The sequence below is a fragment of the Agelaius phoeniceus genome, chromosome 1, assembly GCF_051311805.1.
Source record: "Agelaius phoeniceus isolate bAgePho1 chromosome 1, bAgePho1.hap1, whole genome shotgun sequence".
NCBI classification, from domain to species: Eukaryota; Metazoa; Chordata; class Aves; order Passeriformes; family Icteridae; genus Agelaius; species Agelaius phoeniceus.
Window position 1 is genome coordinate 20,069,731 of NC_135265.1, and position 20,706 is coordinate 20,090,436.

The window sequence follows — 20,706 nt, forward strand, 5'->3', positions numbered from 1 at the left end:
TAGAATTCCATTTACCCTCAGTTTAACTCATCATATGCATTTAAGTTTAAAATTATCATTCTGGTCTATTTCTAACTATACTGAGTGGAATCATTACTGGCTGCAGCAATTCTGTGCTCTTTCAGCCCAGGGGTGAATTGGCAGGTCAATTTGTGTGTGGTGTTCAGTAAGCAATAGTGGAAAGTACTCACCACAGCTGTCTTCATCTGATCCATCCCCACAGTCATCCACAAGATCACACACCAATAAACTGTCAATACAAGCTTTTGTGTCTCTGCACCAGAAGTGATTTGGACCTTCACAACTTAATGCTGGAGGCGGGAGAGCACAGTTTTCAAACCTAATATCATCAATCGCTGAGATGCCCTCATAAACACCCAGACTGATTTTATCAAGAGAAAATTGGAAAGGATGTGGAAGGCGTCCAAGCTGAATGACTGCCTTCAGCCACTGATTTCCCTCGCTGTAGTATGTCCTCCAAAGGACTGTAGGATGCTTCAGCCCATCCACAAGCAATTGCAGCTCTGCTGCCCCAACTGACTCTCCGTAATTGTAATACCTAAAATGATATAAATAAGAATGTTAAGTGGGCAAATGAAGAAAATGGACCACATCAGTTACAATGACCTCTATCTTTTCTGCTATATCTCTGAGATATATAGGAAGTCCAGAGGGCCTGTAAGTCAATCTATTTTCTGAATGATGGTAGGATAGGCTGCTATATCAGTCTAGGCCTGGTCTCAAGAACTGAAGATTTTGAGAGAAGAAGCATACTTCATTAAATTGAAACCCAGAACTGAAGAGTCACATTTGCTTTTATATTCAGAAACAAACACTGCTCACTCAGATGCATAATCTCTTTTTATAAATTTAATTCAGTACATGATTGTAAAGTTTCAAGAAGGAAAAACAGAACACCTGCTGAATGCATAAGTATGCTCTCTATCTACGTTAGTTTTTGTTAACATGTTGCCTTCTAAGCCTTCAGCATTTAAAACTGACAAATACTTGGGTTGGCAACTGTACAACAAAACTGGGAGCAGAAGCACATATACAACCAACTTGTAATATCCAACTTCAAGACATGAATCTGGTATAAAAAGACAGTTCCACTTCCTATGGCAGATGTATTTGACATCACTGAGATAAACTGCACTTAATTGTTATTAAGGTCAGGCCAAACATTTATTTAAACAGTGACACCAATTTGGCCTTAGTAAACAAATTATCAAAGCTATATTTTTTCTGTCTATCTTTGACAAGTTTGCACAAAGACTGAGACAAGTCAATTACTGAAAATGTTTGCTTCGGTTTGATTGTTGGTTTTAGTTGTGGGGTTTTGTTGGTTTGGTTTTTTCTATGTATGTGAAAAATAAATGGAAGCAAAAAACCAATTCTCACACTGAAACTTGTGCTTAATAATAATGACATCTAATTTTGGATACTCAAGGTGACTCAAGAACCTATTAGATTTTTCAGTGATTCACGTTTTCAAATTATTAACCAAAGAACAAAGAATTAACCAAAGAATTGTTAGCAAAAGGACTGTGGTATTTGCCCATGTATATACAGGCATAATCCTTTACTATAATTTTGCTCAGAGCCTGACAACAAAGTCAAGTCCTGTTTCACTTCTTTTCTGCAAGTGTTTCATATTACATCTGTATTGTTCACAGTGAAGACTATATGCTGACAGAATAAAATGAAATAAATACTTCAGAGAAAGATGTATCTATTTCAAACTATAATCTCAATTTCAGTCCAAGAGAAGCAATGTGAGGTAATCCAGGAATTTTAAATGTAAAGTATTTCATACCAAAAAGACAGTGTGCAATTTGATCCTGTTTGCCTGAATTTTGGGCTTCGTAGCCGAGCTATTTGTGAAATACTGTTGCTGGTCTTCAGAATGAACATAAAATGACCTGTTAAAAGAAAACAAAAAGCAACTTTTCAGCTCAAGAAATAAAGGGTTTATAAAGGTTTTTACAGCACTCATGGCCATCACTGGAAATCTGGCTAGGAAGCAGGTTTATCTATTCCACTTCTCAGTTTCTAGGCCTGGCTTGTCTTACCTTCAGATTTGTTATAGGTGTGATCCCGTGGAGGAGCTTGCTTCTGAAATGCAGGTGGAAGAGCATTCCTGGAGCTTCTTACCCAGTCAAATTCATCTGCATCTATAGCTTCAAACCAGCCACAGCTCTCTCTTTCAAAGTCACATACAGCAGCTGGAATAAAGAAAGAGACGTTTCATTTCTATATACAACATTACCAAAAAAGCTCTGCAGTATGAAAAGTAAATAAAATGTTTCTAATATGTCATGAATATTCTAGAAGTAAGTGTAGGAAAGGGGGGTGGAGAGGCAGAGTGGCTTTGTACCAGACATGAGGTACTTGCTTAGTAAGAGCTGAGTAAAAGAGCAGCCGCAGAGGAGCAGCCGAGCCATGGCTATGTGCACTGCTCTCAGTGAAACTGATCCTTCTCTCTTGGGGGGCTTCAGCCAAAGCACTCTCAGAGCAGGTGAGGAGGTGCTGAAAATAAACCTCACAGTCCTCCTGGTACAGAGCAAGAACACTGGGCACACAAAGCAGCCACAAACCTTCCGCAAGATCTGTTTTGTTGTGGGAGCCAGAAATTAAATCCCTTTTTTCCTAAATGCCAGCAAGTATGTTAATGATAACAAAATCCTCCCTCTGTTCATAACTGGAATGAAGTTAAATATCAGGCATTAGTGAGAAACTATGATATTGGTAATCTCTGCAACACAAACTACTGAAGTGAAAAAGATCTAAAAAGCATATTCAGCTGCATTCTTCAATTCTTCAATTTAAAAAGCAGTGATATTTTAGAAAATGTATATATTACAAACACAGGGGGGAAAAAAGAGTGGAAGAGTGTAATTTATGAATGAGTGTAAATTAACATAGAATCATGGAATCGTCTGGCTTGGAAGGGACCTTAAAGATCTTTTAGTTCCAGCCCCCTTGCCATAGGCAGGGACAGCTCCCCCTAGACCAGGCTGCTCAGAGCCCCATCCAGCCTGGCCTGGAAAACCTCCAGGGATGGGCTATTCACAGCTTTTCTGGGCAACCTGGTCCAGTGACTCACAACTCCCACAGTGAGGAATTCCTTTTCATCAGATTTTCTCTCTGGTATTTTAAAAAAATTTTCATTAAATCACAGAATTATATTTTTTTTTTATTCCTGCAAATTTAACAGGCTTTAAATGGAAAATAATAGGGGAATTAAAGACTTTAAGAAGTAATTTATTAATCATATACATAGAATAAATAAAGCAAATATTCAGGCATGACTGTCAGAATTCTGCCATTATTTTATAATTCTTATCACAGCTTTCAGTCATCATATTATGCTATGGCAGAGTATGGCATGTAGAATATGCACATATCAGAATCATATAAGTCCCCTGAAGAATAAGATTACATTAGTGTTTATTTATGGAAAACATGGGAGGTTTTTTCCATTTGTTGTGTTTGATTTTGTTTGTTTTCCTCTTTAGAAACTATGTTACACTAGTTATACATATTTTTTAGAAATAATTAAAAATTACTAATGAGGTACATTAGTAATATTGATAGCTATAGCTTCTAAAAAGAAAAGAGTTTGTAAATTATTGACATTTAAAAGTCCACATTTAGCTTCAAAAAAAATCTACAAATATGGAAGAACAAATAATGTTTAAGAGATCCAATAAAATAAATGTTTTCTCTGCATATGGTGTATGTGGGTCAGAAATGCCTATGATAAAATGATACAAATCAAATGTGACTAAAAAACAGAAGAAAGGAATTTTTTGACAGAAAGTTTTGATAGAATAAAATGAAGACAAAATATATCTGCAAATATTCAAGGACCTAAGCATGAGAGAAATTACTGAAAATCCCCAGAGAGAATATCATGAGAAAGGAATATGGACAGCTATTTTGATTTGCTTTTTACTCAACTGAAGAAACCATCACATATTCCCAGGAGAACAGCCACAAAGTATGTGACAGACCTTGGACACAGATGGTTACACCAAATGAGGCAAATAAACAAGATAAAACTGTAAAGTCTGAGCCCAGACTTCTTGCATCTGTAACTTGTAACACAGACAAAACAGAGAAGAAAGGATTCACTAGACCATTTAGCTTAAGCATGGATGAGTACAGTGAGATAAAATAACCCTGAAACCTTCAACTAAATCTCAAACCAGCTATTTAACACCTAGGGAAAATACAAGAATACAGAAAGCTGGTAGAGCCTGGGTGAAATGCACTTGAATCTTGATGCTTGATAACACTTCAATTATCTAATTGTCTTGTCCCATAACTTCTTTGACTGGCAGTTTAATTTCACATAGATTATTCAGAAAAAAAGTCTCTCGATTGGGTACTTCTGTTCTTTCTCTCACAGTGAACTCCACAGTCTAATCTGCCTTCTCTCTGAAGACTTTTGGTTTAGCTTTTCTCCTATTTGCTCCTATTTGCTTTTCTTCCTTTTTTTTTTTTTGTTCTCACATACTGTGTATATACTCTAATCTCAAGTGTGCCTATGCACTCTGCCAGGCTGTCTGCTCTTCATGTGCTGATGAATTTATTGCTAGTGTTTCTTAAACTTGTTTTGTCATCCTTATTATGTTTTTACATTTAACCTAGCAAAATATGTCATCTTTTCTATATTTTTAAATTAGAAAATACTTCAACCATTTGTTTGATGCTGTTTAACTCCTAGTGGTATCCAAATGTATGAATTCATTTTTCTTTGCTGCTCCTTTCAGCATCGTTTCTAACAAGCTCCCTCCCTAGTCAGGACAGAATCAGAGATCCTGTGAGCGTCACATTTCAGAGTGGTTGGCTTTGGGGATGCTTTGAGCAAGCTCCCTTTACACCTTCAACAGATTCAGTTTTCTCTGAGCTGACTTGTTACCGTAAAACCTCAGATTTCTTTCTGATTTTGGGCTCTTATGCAAAGTACTTTTCCCTTTCTGTTTCGAGAAGTTTTATTCCAAGGCCTTCACAAATCAGATGTGCAGTTTCTCTGTTAGCTGAGTGATGCCTAACATGAATTTAATAAACAGTCTTGCTCAGAACAGTATTTTAAAAACAATTGTTTAAGATATTAGCATTTCTTCAAGAATGGAAGTTCATCAGTCTCTACAATCCCCAAAATCTCTGCTTGTCTTTCAGCCCATGTAAGTTTATACAGAATGCATCATAAATAAAAAAATCCAGGTGAAGAGATAGCATCGTCATTACTGGCTTATAATATTTTCCTTTATTTAAAAAATGTTTCTAAACCTTCAATTATCCTAATAAACTTTAAAGTAATTTTCAAACAGTAATTATAAGATAAATTTAGGAATTTATTGCAAATTGACAAAATTTGCAATGAATGGCAAAAATAAAATTATCATCAGTTCTAGGAACCAGTTTAACTCTGGACACAGTCATCTTAGACTATTATAACACTCTTTATAGTACAAACACACCTGTCTTCTCATTTTTATGTTTTCTATCCCAGCTACTATTTACTAATTCCATTATATACACTCTATCAAACAACACCATAATTTGCTGGTGCACTGGCCTAATTTCTACAGTGACAAACTGAATAGAGAACAGTTTAAAAAAATAACTGCAAAAGTTCATCAGCAAGAAGCATTGCTAAACTGAACAAACAATCAAAAAAACAAAAGACAAAAAGCAAGTCACCACTTGAAGATCAAACATATCTGATCTTTACAAAGTCCAAGGCAAAATTCCCCCTTCCCTCACTTTTCACCTCCAAATATTAATTGCTACTATTTTGAATAAACAGAACCAAAAAATCCACACTTAAACATAAAGGTTTAAAACAAATAGATGTGGTAGTCTTCTCTACAGATGGCTACAGGAACAAAGTACTCCAGAATATTTTCTTTTGCTAAATTCTGTTGGGAAATCCATTCCAATAGCCATGAAATTGCAATAGACTTCTTTGTGATTTCAGTCATGTGGGCTTTTTAGTACTAGACAGACATGAATTGTACATAACACAAAAGTGTACATCACTTGTGAAATGAGAAATAGCTTTGCCTGTAAGGAAGGAAAAACATGCAGATTAAAAAGGTTTTGTTATAAATAAACCTCGTGACATCACTGTGCACCTACATTTTTAATAGGTAACTGCACAAAATACCTCCTAATTTAGTTGTAGGACTTAGAAAGATTGAGATTTTTACAGAGGGAAAACATTTCTTAAATAAATTCTATAAAACTGAAGGGAAAGTTCTTTTTACTGAACTATGCAAAAATAAGGTCCAGTGGTCACTATTCAGGTCTTCTTGTTATTCACCCTGTTTTCTCTGCCACCAAAGCCCAATCAATATTTTTTATCAAAGTGCATAATTTGCTCGAAACCAAATGAGTAACTATGAAATGAGACATAGGTTCTGCCCAAAAAATACTATGTAGATATTTGCTGAAAGAAGTAGACAAGTTAGACTCATGACTTCTGGGTTCTATAGAAATTCTAAAAGTGTGTGTGGTCTCTGTTGGAAAAATGTCCTTGCTCTTTCCTAAATGCTTTTCTTTTCCGCAGCTTATTTCCTGTTTTACCTATTACACAACTGCTCTTCTGTGACCCCTTTTCTCAGTCCCACTATCACTGGAAAACTGGAAATCCTCACACTCTTACCTCATTTCCCCAAGCAGCTCCCTGATCCAGGTCCTCTCATGCAGTCTCAGCTCCTGTCACTTAATGGCCACATATGATACCGATCCCTCCCAAAATATCACATATTGTTTATTCCCATTCTCTCCTTGTTTTATTCTCTCTCACCAGAAATTTGGTCTTCCATTATTTTTCTCTCTCCTGAAACTTTGCTCAGCTGCTCCCAGTTCTCCCCCCAGAGCAGCCAAGGTCCCTCCTGCCCCGGCTTCCTCCAGCCCCTGGTATCTTCTCTCCTACACCAGCAAGCTGAAGCAATGCAGCCTTTGCAGCCCATTTCTTATCCACTGTCAAAGGTATTTTCCTTCCTCTGTAGATGGGATTTCAGTCCCATCCCTTCCCCATTTAACTTTCATGAGCTGATTCTTATGCAGTTATCTAGGCACTTCCAGTATTAGGTACCTTCTCCAATTTACAACCTGCAATCTTTTCACTCCTTGAACTTAAGCCCATCTCTCTGATCTGGCTGCTGTTTCACCTTTAAGAATTACTTATTTGCCTGGCAGAAACAGAGTAGCAAGCATATGAGACAGACATTTTGGTATGCAAGATTTGACTCTAAAAATGAGATTTAGGAAGAGTTACTGTATAATTAGAGCAGAAGTGGGAAATATACAGAATGTTTCTTATAATACTGAGGAGATTTTTATTGCTTATATGAAGGTAGCCATTGGAAACCAAATAATATTTATCTTTAAACAATTATGCCACTAAAGTAGGTTTTAAGAACCAATACGTGCATCCTTCTCTTTACTTGCCTTCTAACTCAAATTAAGGTACATAAAACTGTGTACAAAAATATAGATTATGTCCAGCTTATGAATTACTTCATTTAAGGCTAGCCTTAGCATGCTTGTGCTGCCCTAAATTGTACACCATAGAATAATAACTATTAAATGCATCTTTCATTTAGACATAAACACAAAACAATACCATGTGTTTATGTGTGCTGGTTTGGGCTGAGGTGTAGTTAATTTTCTTCACAGTAGCTGAAAAAGGGCTATATTTTGGATTTGTGCTGGAAACAGTGTTGATTATTCAGGGATATTTTAATTATTGCTGAGCAATGTTTATATAGAGCCAAGGCCTTTCCTGCTGCTCACACTGCCCCACTAGCAAGGGAGGGAATGCACAAAAAGCTGTGAGGAGACACATCCAGGAAGGCTGATCCCAACACCACCAGGATAGTCTACATCCTGTGGTGTCATGCTCAGCAGTAGACCAGGGGCGATGTTCTGAGCGGTGGTGTTGATCTTCCCAAGTCACCATAATGTGTAATGGGGCCCTGCTCCCCTGGGGATGGCTGAACACCTGTCTGCCCACAGGGTGAATGAAATCCTTGTTGTGCTTTGCTTGTGTGCATGGCTTTGGCTTTCCCTATCAAACTGTCTTTATCTCGACCCATGAGTTTTCTCACCTTTACTCATCTGATTCTCTCTCCCATCCCACCAGGGGAGTGAGTCAGCAGCTACATGGGGCTGAGCTGGGGGTTCAGCCATGGCAGTCTTTTCTGGCACATGGGGCTTGAAGGGTTTGACATAATGAAAAGTGTGATTGGAATGTGTTGGATCAAATTTATAGCTTGTATTGATTTTTAGATATTAATTGGCACACTCCTGTGCTTGCCATGGGGCTGCTTTCCTGACTGTTCATTAGAGCCTGGTGCTCTCTATTGGCTGCTTCTTGCTTTCACTGCTTGCTGACTGCTTATCTCCTTACTCTGCTGTGCCTGGAGCATTTTGATAAGAACACAGGTGATGAGCCTGCTGGCGCATGGCCAGGTCACTGCTGCTGCTGGGACTCCAGTGTGGATTCAAATCAAGGGGACTGGGACCTGTGGATGAGGCCACATGGGACTGGGACTCCCTGGGGTGCCTGTGGCTGAAAACAGGCCCATGCCAGAGCAGGTACCTCTTGAAGCACCTGTGGCCATGGTTATATCTGTGTGGCAGCAGGTGTAACTCTGAAGGGTAAATCCATGCTGGAGAAAGTACACCTCAAAGGATCTCTGGCTGTGGGTGAGTCAGTGCTGCAGCAGGTGTGCCTCAATACATCAGTGGCTCTGAACGAGGTCAGAACCTCAAAGCATGTGACCATGGATAGACCTCTAAAAAAATTCTGTATTTCATATAAATGTAAATTACTTCTTATTTATTTTATATAGAAACCCATATAATTATTCCTGATAATCCACACCATAAGTAGACAGAAAAAAAAAAGAACAGACACATAAGACAGAACATAAGGGAGAAATTAGCAAAGGGCAGACAGATTATCAAGAATATATTTATGTTAACAGATTGCTTTTCAACCTGATCTTATCCTTATTCCAGCAACATAATTTTAGGGTGCAAAAGTGAGCATTTCAACAACACCAAATGCATAGGATGTAGACCACAGAAGTCATGCTACACATTCATCTTCCAGAGCACAAGCAAACAATGTGATAGGTGTGTTAGGTCACTGCTGTAAATCTGCAGTTTGAAAAAGGCTGTCACATTTCTCCTTTGCTTTAATGCGTGGAAGTCAAGTATAAAAAGTATAAAAGCTTTATGGCCATAGTAAATTCTTCATCTGTAGAAGAAAAGTTGTGATCTAATAGTCAGGGGTTGCAGCACTCAAGAGAGAAAATATTTTGTCAGTCCCAGAAGGGATAATCTTCAACTGAATTCTTGCAGGTCTGACAGAAAAAAAGGTACTAATTTGAGTGGAAGTGAAAACCAAGAGATATCTCAAGTATTGATATTGAGAGTTAAAAAAAATTGTATGAAGATCTGGCTTATTCAGTGGGTGTAGTGGACCCAAGCATCTAACTAAATAATCTTGCTGGAATTTAAGATTATAAGATTTAAATGGAACATATTTTGAAAGACATTTTAAGCGCATGTAATATCTTTGCCTGGTTCTCATACAAAGAGAAAAACATTAACAAGATCAAGGTGCATGTAATCACTATTAGATGGAACACCATGGGAAAAAATCTTAATATTGATGAAAACAACAATGTAGTTGGAAGAGGTGAACAAAAATCTGTGCATAGCCAAGTTCAGAAATAAGGAAAATTGAGAAATAAAATGCTTGCATCCAAGAGCAGGAACTGCAAAGAAAATATAGAAAATAATGATGCACTACAGAAGCACGAAGATGATGAAATACTATTTGAAAAAAATTAAAAGAGCTATTCTAGTGCTGCAGACTACCAGATTAATGTGCTGAAAGGCAAGTTTATTGCTTGGAAACAGTCAGCTTGCCAAACTGCTTGCAGTGTCCTTTGTGTACCTACATTCTGCTTCCCACATTACAAGCTGTACTGCTAGCACACATTGAGCCAGCTCAGCAGTAACAATGATTTATAAGTCAGCAATATACTTAGAGCAAAGATCACCATAAATATAATGGTTCCAAAGTTTAACCTTTAGCATGGCATTGTTAATGCATTGTCTTGACAAATGCGACTTGGGTATAATAAAAGAGTCTTCAGACATATAATTAGAGGAAAAAGAAAAAAATCAGTTGCCATATAGGCTACTTGTAATTAAGGCTGGTCTAGGAACACCTAGCTGGACATTTGTCTTCAACCAAAGGTACAATGTTGAAATGGAAACAAAGGCTGAATAGTTAAATGGAAATATAAATGGCCTCAAAAACCAGATCCTAATTTTCTTGATTAAAAGCTACCACTTCACTGCTATCCCAGTGCAGTGAAAGTTGCATGCAGCTAAATCTATTTAGAACATTTTTTAATTAAACTATTGATTTAAAAGTGTTATTTTGTCAGAGAACAAATAACCTTTACCTGAATTTAAAAAGGGTAATGTTAGAAAAATCCAGACTATCATAACCCAATGCTGCATAAGGTATGTAATCATAACTAAAGTAGAAAAAACATCAAGTGAATTAAAAATGGAGTGTTTTAATATGAGTAATATGAACAGAGAAGGAGTAAAGAAATAAAAACTCTTCTCAGTTGTGCCCAGTGAAAGGAGAAGAAGCAACAGACACTTGTTTTACCACAAGGGTGATCAAACACTGGGACAGGGTGTCCTGGCAGGCTGGGTAGTCTCCATTCTCATAGGTATTCACAACCTAACTCTGTCAAGCTCAGGGCATTCAGCTCTGGTGTCTCTGCTTCAAGCAGGGTGGTGTTTAACCACTAAGTAATCTTCAAATATGACTTCCAGCCTCAGCTGTGCTACAATAACATCAGAATTTTCTTTACTCTGGCCCACAAGAGGAAAGATATTCTGCTTAGTGAACACTCAATAGTAATTTCTGATTTTAGCTAGGCAAACTGCTATCTACTAAAACAAAATGCAGTTTTATATGTCAAACTTCTGTATATTTTGGATAGTAGTCTTTCTAAACACTTAAAACCCTCAATATTAGTGCTCTAGCTGAAGAAGATTCAATGCTAAAATTGAAGAAAAATTGCATAGAAGCTGTAATTATTTGATTTACCTGCTAATAGTCAAATAGATCTTTGTTTATCTGAGCAACAACTCTCAAATCTCCAAATAAAAACCATAAAATATGAACAGTGAAATTGGATTATATTAGCGCCTCTAAAGAAGTTTATGTTTTTAGATGCGTAACAGGGCACAGAAAATAATTTGAGGATCTTGTCTACCATATTTCTGTCATTTGTGTTGAATGTGCTAGAAAGCATCATGCTCTATTTTAAAAAAGAAAACTTGCATTAAATAAGGCTCATGGCAATTCTTTTGAAAATGCATCACAAGTTCTACAGCAAAGCTGGTGGTTTAAAGCAAGAGACTCATTTTCAAAAGTGCAAAGTATAACTGTGATTTCTTATGCAAAGCAGGAAACTGAATGAATCAAAAAGACTTTTGAAGCCGCATATTAGAGACCCTGAAACAGTTCCAAGCTCCCTGCTGACTGTACAGTGGAGAGGGATTCTGAGATGCATCACCTCCCTCGACTTTCCCACGTGTTTATTTCCATGCAGGGAAAGCCCAGGCATGTGGCCCTGACAGGAGTCACAGCTCATCCAAACAGAGGACGCTGACTCTGCTTAAATTGTATCTGTGACCAGGCTCATGGTACAGCTGTGGTACCACCCTGGCATCTTCACATCAGAAGTATATAAAACATACAATTTGAATGCAAGTCTGTGGCCAGTGCATTAGAATTATAAAATAAAATACTACTTTTTAAGGAGCATCTTCTACTAAATAATTAATCAAAATCTTTTTTCTGGTTTTAATTCTAAGAGAGAATAGTTGCTACAGAAACTAAAAGGGGAAAAAATCACAGAACAGAATCAAAGTGAAGTAACTATTTCTCAAGAGCTTTTACTTTTAATTAAATTTCAAGATTTATGAGGTCATGAAAGCATTGAAAATAGGACAAAGGAACATAGTCACAGGAGCTTAACAACATAGATTTCAAAGATTTCACTTACGGCATTTGGTTTCATCGTGGTTATTTGGGCAGTCAGGCTTAAAATCACAAAATTTATCAGGCGAAATACATTGCCCATTCCCACATGAAAAAAATCCCTCTGGACAGTAAAAAGATGAAGCATTAGCACCTGCAGATTCTCTTTCCCCTTTAAAAATCAGAAAAAGACATGTAAGTAAACCCACAAGTATATAAATTATAAGAAGTGCTTTTCATCTCCTTTTAATATAGCAACGTGCTCAGCACAAGGAACAGATCAGCACCTATGCAGTGTACCAGGTTATATCACAGCTGATCTCAATGTCTGATGGCCTTAAACTAACTCTTACTCTCCACAATATTCAAACTTTCATGTGAAAAGTTATCAAATACACTTTGGTGTTACAGAGCCAGGCTCCTGCTCAGAGGCCAGGGGCTGGTATGGCTCTCTCCTCTTTCCCTGGGAGCCAGGTGCAGGTTTTACACCAAACCTTTCTGCTGTAGCCGTGCTCTCTCTCTGCTCAGGTCACAATGCAAGGTGCAAGAAGCCAAAATTGGGTGCTGCACCATTACTAGCCTGTACCTCAACTTACACACTAGAAAACACCCCAAATTTCAATGAATGGGGAAGCAAAAAGCCAGGGTCTGCTGGTTTTTATTCAGTAGATTTCTGGAAAGTGAGAGGAATGATGAGCAGCTTTTTATTTTCTTTGTTTACCTGAATTTTTAAATACTCATATTTCTATCCGGAAAGGGATTAAAAAAAAAAATGACTCCCTTGTAAAGACAATATCTTTGTGATTAATGGGTAAATGAGGGAGTTGTAAGGAAAATAATTAAAGCAAATAAATGTTTCTCTAAATGCCTCAACCCCACTGTATATAGGGATCAGAGAAGCCTTAAAAACACAACACTGAAGTTCTATATTATGCCTTTAAATTTTTTGGATATTAAATTCAGATACCTAATGGCTGTAACTCATCAACATCACCCCTGACTTCCCATGTGCCCATGCCATTTTTGCAAAGCAGCTGTTAGCATCAAGAGGACCACAAGCAGCAGTCTGACAGGTTACGTTGTTTTATATTTCCATCCATTGGCTCTTCAAGACTACAGAGTGTGAGTACAAAGATGAGTTTGGTGGGCGTTCATTATATGTCAGATATTTAGCAGTAATGATGGGAGAAGCCTTTTGCCCTAAAGACAAAGCAGCCGAATTTGCTCTTTAGCGCAAAATTTAGGATTCTTTGCTTCTGCCTCTGCATCCAAACATGAATGCGAGCAGGTACTACATAGTGAGTGGTACCAGGAAATTCCCACCAGAGCTCACTTTGCAGAGTTAGTGCAAACTTCTTATAGCAGCTAATGTGTTACACAAGGATGAAAGCCTGCATTATAGAGCCATAGAATGGTTTGGATTGGGAAGGACCTTAAAGATCATCTAGTCTGCCATGGGCAGAGTCACAGACCCATCCAACACAGCCTGGAACGCTTCCAGGGAGACGACTGATTACAGCATACGGACTTTTTTCTCAGATTATCCTCTACTTTATAAAAAGTAACTTCAAGTTGTCAATAAAAGAAGTTATATATAGCAGACATTGGGGAAAAGGTATTGAAAACCATGAAACTTGCCTTCACTTTCCTGGCTGACTCCTGGTAGTGGCCTATTCACAACTACACATTCCCCTGCTATACTGATATCATCAATAGCAACAGTAGCATTTTTTGTTAGAATAGTACCTCGCAAGATAATCTGTAAAGACAGGAAAAAAAGTTAATTCATTAATGGTGGCATGATAAAAAGACATAAACACACACACATATTTATTTATATATTACTTTATAATTTATGACATCTGCATAAATAGAACTCTGAACATCAGCCAGGAAAAACTACAACTGAGATTTGGCCGGGTCAGAAATTTGCTCCTCCACTGTCAAAGCCATAACTACTTTTACCTAGGGAAAGTTATGCAACCCAGATGACCTTGCTTCAATCAAAACTGGTTAAAGTCATCACTACTGAATGAATGGTCTTCCTGCTGGAACACATAAAAATTATATCTTCTTAAATTAGCTATTCAAATATGATGATTTATACCACCATTTAATTGTGTTCATCTATACTGTGCCTGATGAAGTTAGCAATGTGGGGACAGATTGTAGGGATAATATAGGGATAAATGTAGGGATAGCTTGAAGTACCTGCACTGTCAGCCTCACCTCTGTGTCTGGGCAGATCTTGGAACAGATCCTCCTACAAGTTATGCTAAGGCACATGGAGGACAGGGAGGTGGCTTGAGACAGCCAGCATGGCTTCAACAAGGGCAATTCCTGCCTGACCAACCCAGTGGGCCTCTATGATGAAGTGACTGCATCAGTGAAGGGTTATGGCTCCCATACCTGGACTTCTGTAAAGTCTTTGTCGTGGCCCCCACAACATCCTGCTCTTCAAATTGGAGAGAGATGGATTTAATGGAGGGACTGTTAGGTGGATAAAGAATTGGTTGCATGGTCACATCCAGAGGGTGGTGGTCAACTGCTCAGAGTCCTGGCGAACATCAGTGAGAAGTGATGCCCCTCAGGGGTCCATATTTGGACCAGTGTCATTTAATATCTTTATTAATGTGATCAAGTGCACCCTCAAAAAGTTTGCAGTGGTTGTACCAAGCTGAGTGGTGCAGCTGACATGGCAGAAGGACAGGATGCCATCCAGAGGGACCTGGACAAGCTTGAGAAGTGGCCCATGGGAATCTCATGGGGTTCAACAAGACCAAGTGCAAGGTGCTGCCCCTGGGCTGGGGCAGCCCCCAGTATCCATCCAGGCTGGGGATGAAGGGATTGAGAGCAGCCCTGCCCAGAGGGACCTGGGGGTGCTGGTGGAGGAGAGGCTGGACCTGACCCAGCCATGGGCACTCACAGCCCAGAGAGCCAAACCTGCACTGGGCTGCACCAAAAGCAGTGTCAGCAGCAGGGCAGGGAGGGGATTCTGCCCCTCCAATCTGCCCTACTGAGAGCCCAGAGTATTGTGTCAGGCTCTGGGGTCCCCAGCACCTCTTGGAGTGAGTGTAGAAGAGATCACCAAGTTGATCAGAGGGATGCAGCACCTCTCCTGCGAGGAAAGGCTGAGAGAATTGGGTTTATTCAGCCTCAAAATGAGAAGGCTCTGGAATGACCTAATTGCAGCCTTCAGCACCTGAAGGAAGCCTACAAGAAGATGGAGAGGGACTACTTATGAGGTCATGTAGTAACAGGACAAGTGGAATGGATTCAAACTTAAAAAGAATGGGTTTGGATATCGGGAAGAAATCCGTTACTTTGAGGGTGGTGAGGCACTGGAATGTTACCCAGGAAATTTGTGGATGCCCCATCCCTGGAAGTGTTCAAGGCCAGGCTGGATGGAGCTTTGACCAACCTGGTCAAAAGAAAGGTGTCCTTGCCAATGGGGGTTGAAACTAAATAATCTTTAGGGTCCCTTGATATTTGTTACTAAAAGTTATTCTAATGCTTAGAACACTGAAACAATGGCTATGCTCTTGAATAGATGGATCTGTGGAAAAACTTGAATTAATTTTTTTTTTAATATGACCATTAAAGAATAGAAAGTCTCTTTTTATATTTCATCATTAAAAGTAAATTAATTCTAAAGGCCAAAGTAAAATATCTTTTTGAAAGCAATGTAAATGTGATATACAGTTACCTGAAAAGGTAATTTCTCAGCCACACTTCCTACAGGTATATCAACTTTTTTCCAGTTCATCTCAGGCAATCCTGAAATTTCATGTAATTTTTCCAAACTTCCATTTAATGTCGTCCTCTTAAAGACAGAAAGCTGGGAATCTTGAGATAACCAGTACCAAAATCTAACCTGTTGAAAGATTTTTTTAATGAAAAGCTTTAAAAAATATATAATCAGTCTGCAATAAATTCAGTACCAAGTAATATATGTACATCATAACAAAGGAAGACATGATGGGTCTAAGCACAGACTTGGCACAAAAGATGGGGATGTTTGAAATCACAGAATGTTGAGGAGCAGTACCATGTCAAATGACAAAACTATATTTAAAACTAAAGCTCATTTTTACAATTTACTTTTAACTTCTATGTATCAACTGATGCAGACTGAATGATATTACTTCCCTTAATTTCTTTATCATAGTAAGCACTTAGAGACTTCTCAAAGATTATTTTTTTTACAAATGCTGAATATATGACAGTTTCATGGGCATGTTAATCTCAGAAGAGCAGTCACTGAGATTCTTGTATGAAGGAAACCTTATGATCTGTTATTTCCAAAATCAACATAAATGAATACAGAAGACAGATTTTTAAAATCTGTTAATCTCCTGAAACAAGCAGATTGACCAATATACAAGAGGAAAATACAAAAACTGTATGGGTGAGACTGCTTTTAAGGCAGAAAAGATAAGAAAACAGTGAGAATCACAGTTCACTCCCCTGCAATACAGAATAATTTAATAAATTTAATTTATTTTTTGTACTGATACATTATTTTTTTAATAATACCCAGGCAAAAATTCAGCTGAGAACTGAGGGAAAGAAATTAGATTTTCAGAGACTAATTTTTTTCTTTCCCCCTGAGTCCTTCCTGCTTCTCTACACAGAGATGAAAATTTCTTCAACTGCAGTATCCTTCTCTGCAAAAGCCTTGATATTGATAATACTTGTCTCTTCATGAAAGTAAAACAAGACCTGGATCAGTCATGCAGAAATATTCCTGTTAAAACACACTGCTACTTTTTAATATCATCTAGCTTCAGGTCTGGCAGACTTCATCTCTCAACATTTAATTTTACCACCTCTCATGAAAATCATGTCTTATATAAAATAGTCTTGATCCTTATTAATAAATTGAAATACTTTCATGTAACTCATTCCCCCAGCAAAAAAGCTTAAGAAATAGAAAGTAGCAGGTATACAAGCACTTTCCAAAGTGAGGTGTTGGAAGAATTACACTCTAAAAAATTTAGATGGCTTTGTCTTTCAAACAAATTTATGTTTTCATTAAGTAAGAAATAATGTTACCTTCCTTCTTTATGTCTATATGTCCTCCTATATGATGACTATTGTGGGCATTAAAGAGCCATAAACACAGAGCTGGGACTAGAAATTTGCTTCTACAAGTGCAAAACCTTGAGCTAAATGAAGATGTTTCTTAGCTTACATCTACAAAAAGACCCAGCTACAAGAAGCTGCAGAAAGAAGTTACTTCTAAGCTTCAATTAACCAGAAAGGAACAATATAAATCTGTTACCCTTCAACTCAAATATTTTTTTTTATCTACCAGAGCTAAAGAACTTGTAAAGCTAGTAATAAACATGGATCTCTTTGTGTAGATCCTTTTGTCCTCTCAGTGGGATATCCAACAGAGGGCATCATCTCACATTAATAGGCAGAGAGCATAACACATCCTACTGAGCAACCCCTACTCGTTGCTCTTTCCCAGAAATAAAAGTCTGCAGGGATAATGTGGCAGAAAGCCAAACTTCCTGTCCTCAAAAACACTCTCTGACAGACACGTACCGTTAGGTAAGAACTTGCTCTAGCTTTTGTTGGATCTAAGAATTTTAAATACATTCAACACATGCATACTTATAATAAAACTTGTTTCTTTTCTGACTTTGAAGTCAAGAAAAAATATGTGCATCCCCACTGCATCTGTGTTTAGTTTGAACGCAGACCAAACTCTGCAATAGATCTTACTAGAATAATTCATTGATTCAATATCAGTGGTGCCCAGTTTGCCTTAAGGGTTTCTAAGATAAATTAATCTGAATCTGAAAGGTGCTTATCTCCTCAGCATCAAAGTCAACAAAAGTGAGATGGAGCTGTCTAAACAAATGTGCTGTGAATACAAAGGCTGTTGGGTGTCCCAGGAGTAGTGCACACACACTGGGCTTCTGTGGGATGGTTCAGGACTTCTGAGTTCCCTGCAGCAGCATTCCACTTGAGTTTATCCTGCATCTATTTTATTTCTGACCTTCTACAACACCAAGAAGTCATGTGAAGATTAAGAACTGAGAGATTGCCTTAAGGGATTGCAAGGAACTGTTCTTGAATTGTTTCAGAGGCTTCTGCTCCTCAGCTGCAAGTGGCAGCTGTTCAGCTGAGATCTGGTAACTCACTGATGTGTGTAGTCCAAGTGAGCTGCAGTTTCAAGTAAAACAGATTTAGCTAAGCTAGCACTTGTTTCTGGTCCCTCCGATGAGATAAAACCTAAGAAGCCTAGATCCTGCTGGAATAAAATTCTGCTATTGTTGGGACTTCTAAGTGCATCTCCTTATTTTATGACTTTTTCTCTTTTTTGTTTGAGAAAAGTTTTCTCAAGTGGAATTAACAGTTTCTGTTCTACATTGAGTCTTAAAAGTTAAGCAATCATTCTAAATTTCATTTTGTTTCTTTAAAGCCTCTTTTTTTCACAGAACATAATAAAATTATTTTGGCAAGCTTTCTCTGTCTTTTCCTTTTCTTCTCTCTGACTTTTTAAATGAAAAGGGATTATACAGTATCAGAAGAAAACCACATCATAACTACACAACTTAACTTCTCTCAAGTATGGCATAAGCATTGAAAAGTTACAGAACAGAAAACAAATTTAAAAAAAGCCCTTAGGAAAAAATAAATAAAAAGAAAAAAAAAGTTATAAAACTGAACCATGTCTATTAATGTTATTCAGTGGCCAAAAGGACACACAAAAACACAGCTGTGAATGTAGTGAATTGTTGCTGTTCATATTTATTTCTTCAAGTTTTGTTTTAAAAATACAGAATTTTATTGAAAATTAAAACCACCTAGTTATAAAACTATTTTCATTTTTCATCTAATATTTTTCTATCTTTTGTCCCTCCTGCTTAATTTTTTCCTGGTACCTGTCTTGTTTTTCAGCTCAACCACTATCCTGGCTGGTTGCTTTTGCATTCCACTGCAGAGCCACAAGACATCTCACAAAAAAAACATATTTCAAAGTAACTCCCAAGTACTGCACTGATCAGCTTAAAAAGCATCCTCCTCAAAACATGAATTAAAATTTAGTGCATGTCTGAAGAATGGTAGCTAGTTCTCTCTGGTCACACCAACACAGCTGATGTGCATAGTGACTTCAAACCATAGATGTCCTATTATAGAGCCCTGGTTATGTGACTTTCCTGCCTGCAGACAACAGAGTGGCTGCTTGATAGAGCCCTGTTATCATTGTCCAGATACTTTTGCCAAAGTACACAAAAGCCTGGAGCATGTCCTGAAATCTGAGTCACCTGCTGGGTGCTTTGAGAAAGAATAGTAATAATCAGATATAAAAATTTGGTAGCAAAACAGTAAAAATTACCTTCATCTCTGTCCTCCCAAAGCATTAGTCTTTAACTGCTTCCACTGGTATTGAAATAGAGCCCTCAGCAGCAGCACTTAGAGCATGAGGAATACACCTGACCTGCATCAGCTGAGGGACAGGTCACAAACATGGGGACACTTCATATCAAACTGTTACCTGGCAGCAGGAGAGCCCAGGGGTGAGCTTGACAAGGAAAGGACTTCCCAGGTGAGACATGGCCATCTTTGTGCTCCTCTGATGTGATCCACTGAAGTAAATAAATGATCCTGTAAACAAATTTTATTTTGAAGTATGAGAAATATGTCATGTTCCAATGGCAAATGGCTACCTGAGAGAGGTAACTATATGCTTCATGAGACACATAAAGTTTATTCATAGATCAAAACAATCTAAACTGCTTTGCCATCAGTTCAGTCTCTGTGGATAATGAGGAGGGTGTCATAACAGGCTGTGACGAGCAATATCTATGTGGGTAAAGACAAAACAGAATTGCCAAATGCTCCTGGCTCTTCCCTCGTGTAAAATCATCATGACTGGTTCCAAAGACAAGGAGAGAGGGAGAAGGAAATAAAACTTTTTGGGCAGCCATTGCTAAGACTACCCTGTCACGGTGCCTGCGAGTACATAAACCCAAGGAAGTGACTACAGAGCCCCTTGAAGGCAGTGCAGGTGCTGCTTCTCTGAGAGCATTACTGTGCAGATATCCACTGGAAGTATTTTTTATCTCTCTGCTCTCTTCAAGCAAAAGCTTTAAGATCTCCAACCTTAAAACTCTACAAGTATTACCCATCACCTTCACACATTGCCCGTCCACTCTCTGCACGGACTGGGGAGAGCAGAGGAGCTGCAACACAGAGAGCCCTGGAGATCAAGCAACAGAGACCTCAGCCAAGATCCCTAAAGGACACATTTTAATTGGCTTAAATATTGTTTCAAACAGAATTTAAACCAGAAATTATTTCCTTTAGGGTACAGTATTCACTGTCAGCACAGCCCAGCCACTTTTAAGCATGCTAACAATGTTGCAGACCACAGGAGCCAATGGAATAAGCTGTATTTTCTCATGGGGTCCACAGACTTGACATTGTTGTCTGTGCTAGTGGGGATGAAAGCTTAATTAAAGATCTAATCTGAACTCTGGCAAATGCACTGCATTTGGATTTGAACTACAGCAGATGTGCTTCAGACAAAGGTAGGGAAGGATAAACATTTTCAAGGGGCCCTAAAGCAGCATATTTTGAAT

General features: G+C 38.1%; 1 protein-coding gene across 1 annotated transcript in view; it reads right to left on the minus strand.

Annotated features, from left to right (window-relative positions):
- The window catches only part of MALRD1 (MAM and LDL receptor class A domain containing 1), a 217,304-nt gene that overhangs the window by 173,845 nt on the left and 22,753 nt on the right, over positions 1-20,706 (minus strand). The window contains exons 7-12 of the mRNA XM_077191926.1: positions 19,620-19,729; positions 15,813-15,980; positions 13,745-13,865; positions 2,073-2,225; positions 1,817-1,922; positions 192-559 (exon numbers count right to left, since the gene is read on the minus strand). Coding sequence (XP_077048041.1) covers positions 192-559; positions 1,817-1,922; positions 2,073-2,225; positions 13,745-13,865; positions 15,813-15,980; positions 19,620-19,729 — 1,026 coding nt within the window. The remainder of the gene's footprint in view (positions 1-191; positions 560-1,816; positions 1,923-2,072; positions 2,226-13,744; positions 13,866-15,812; positions 15,981-19,619; positions 19,730-20,706) is intronic.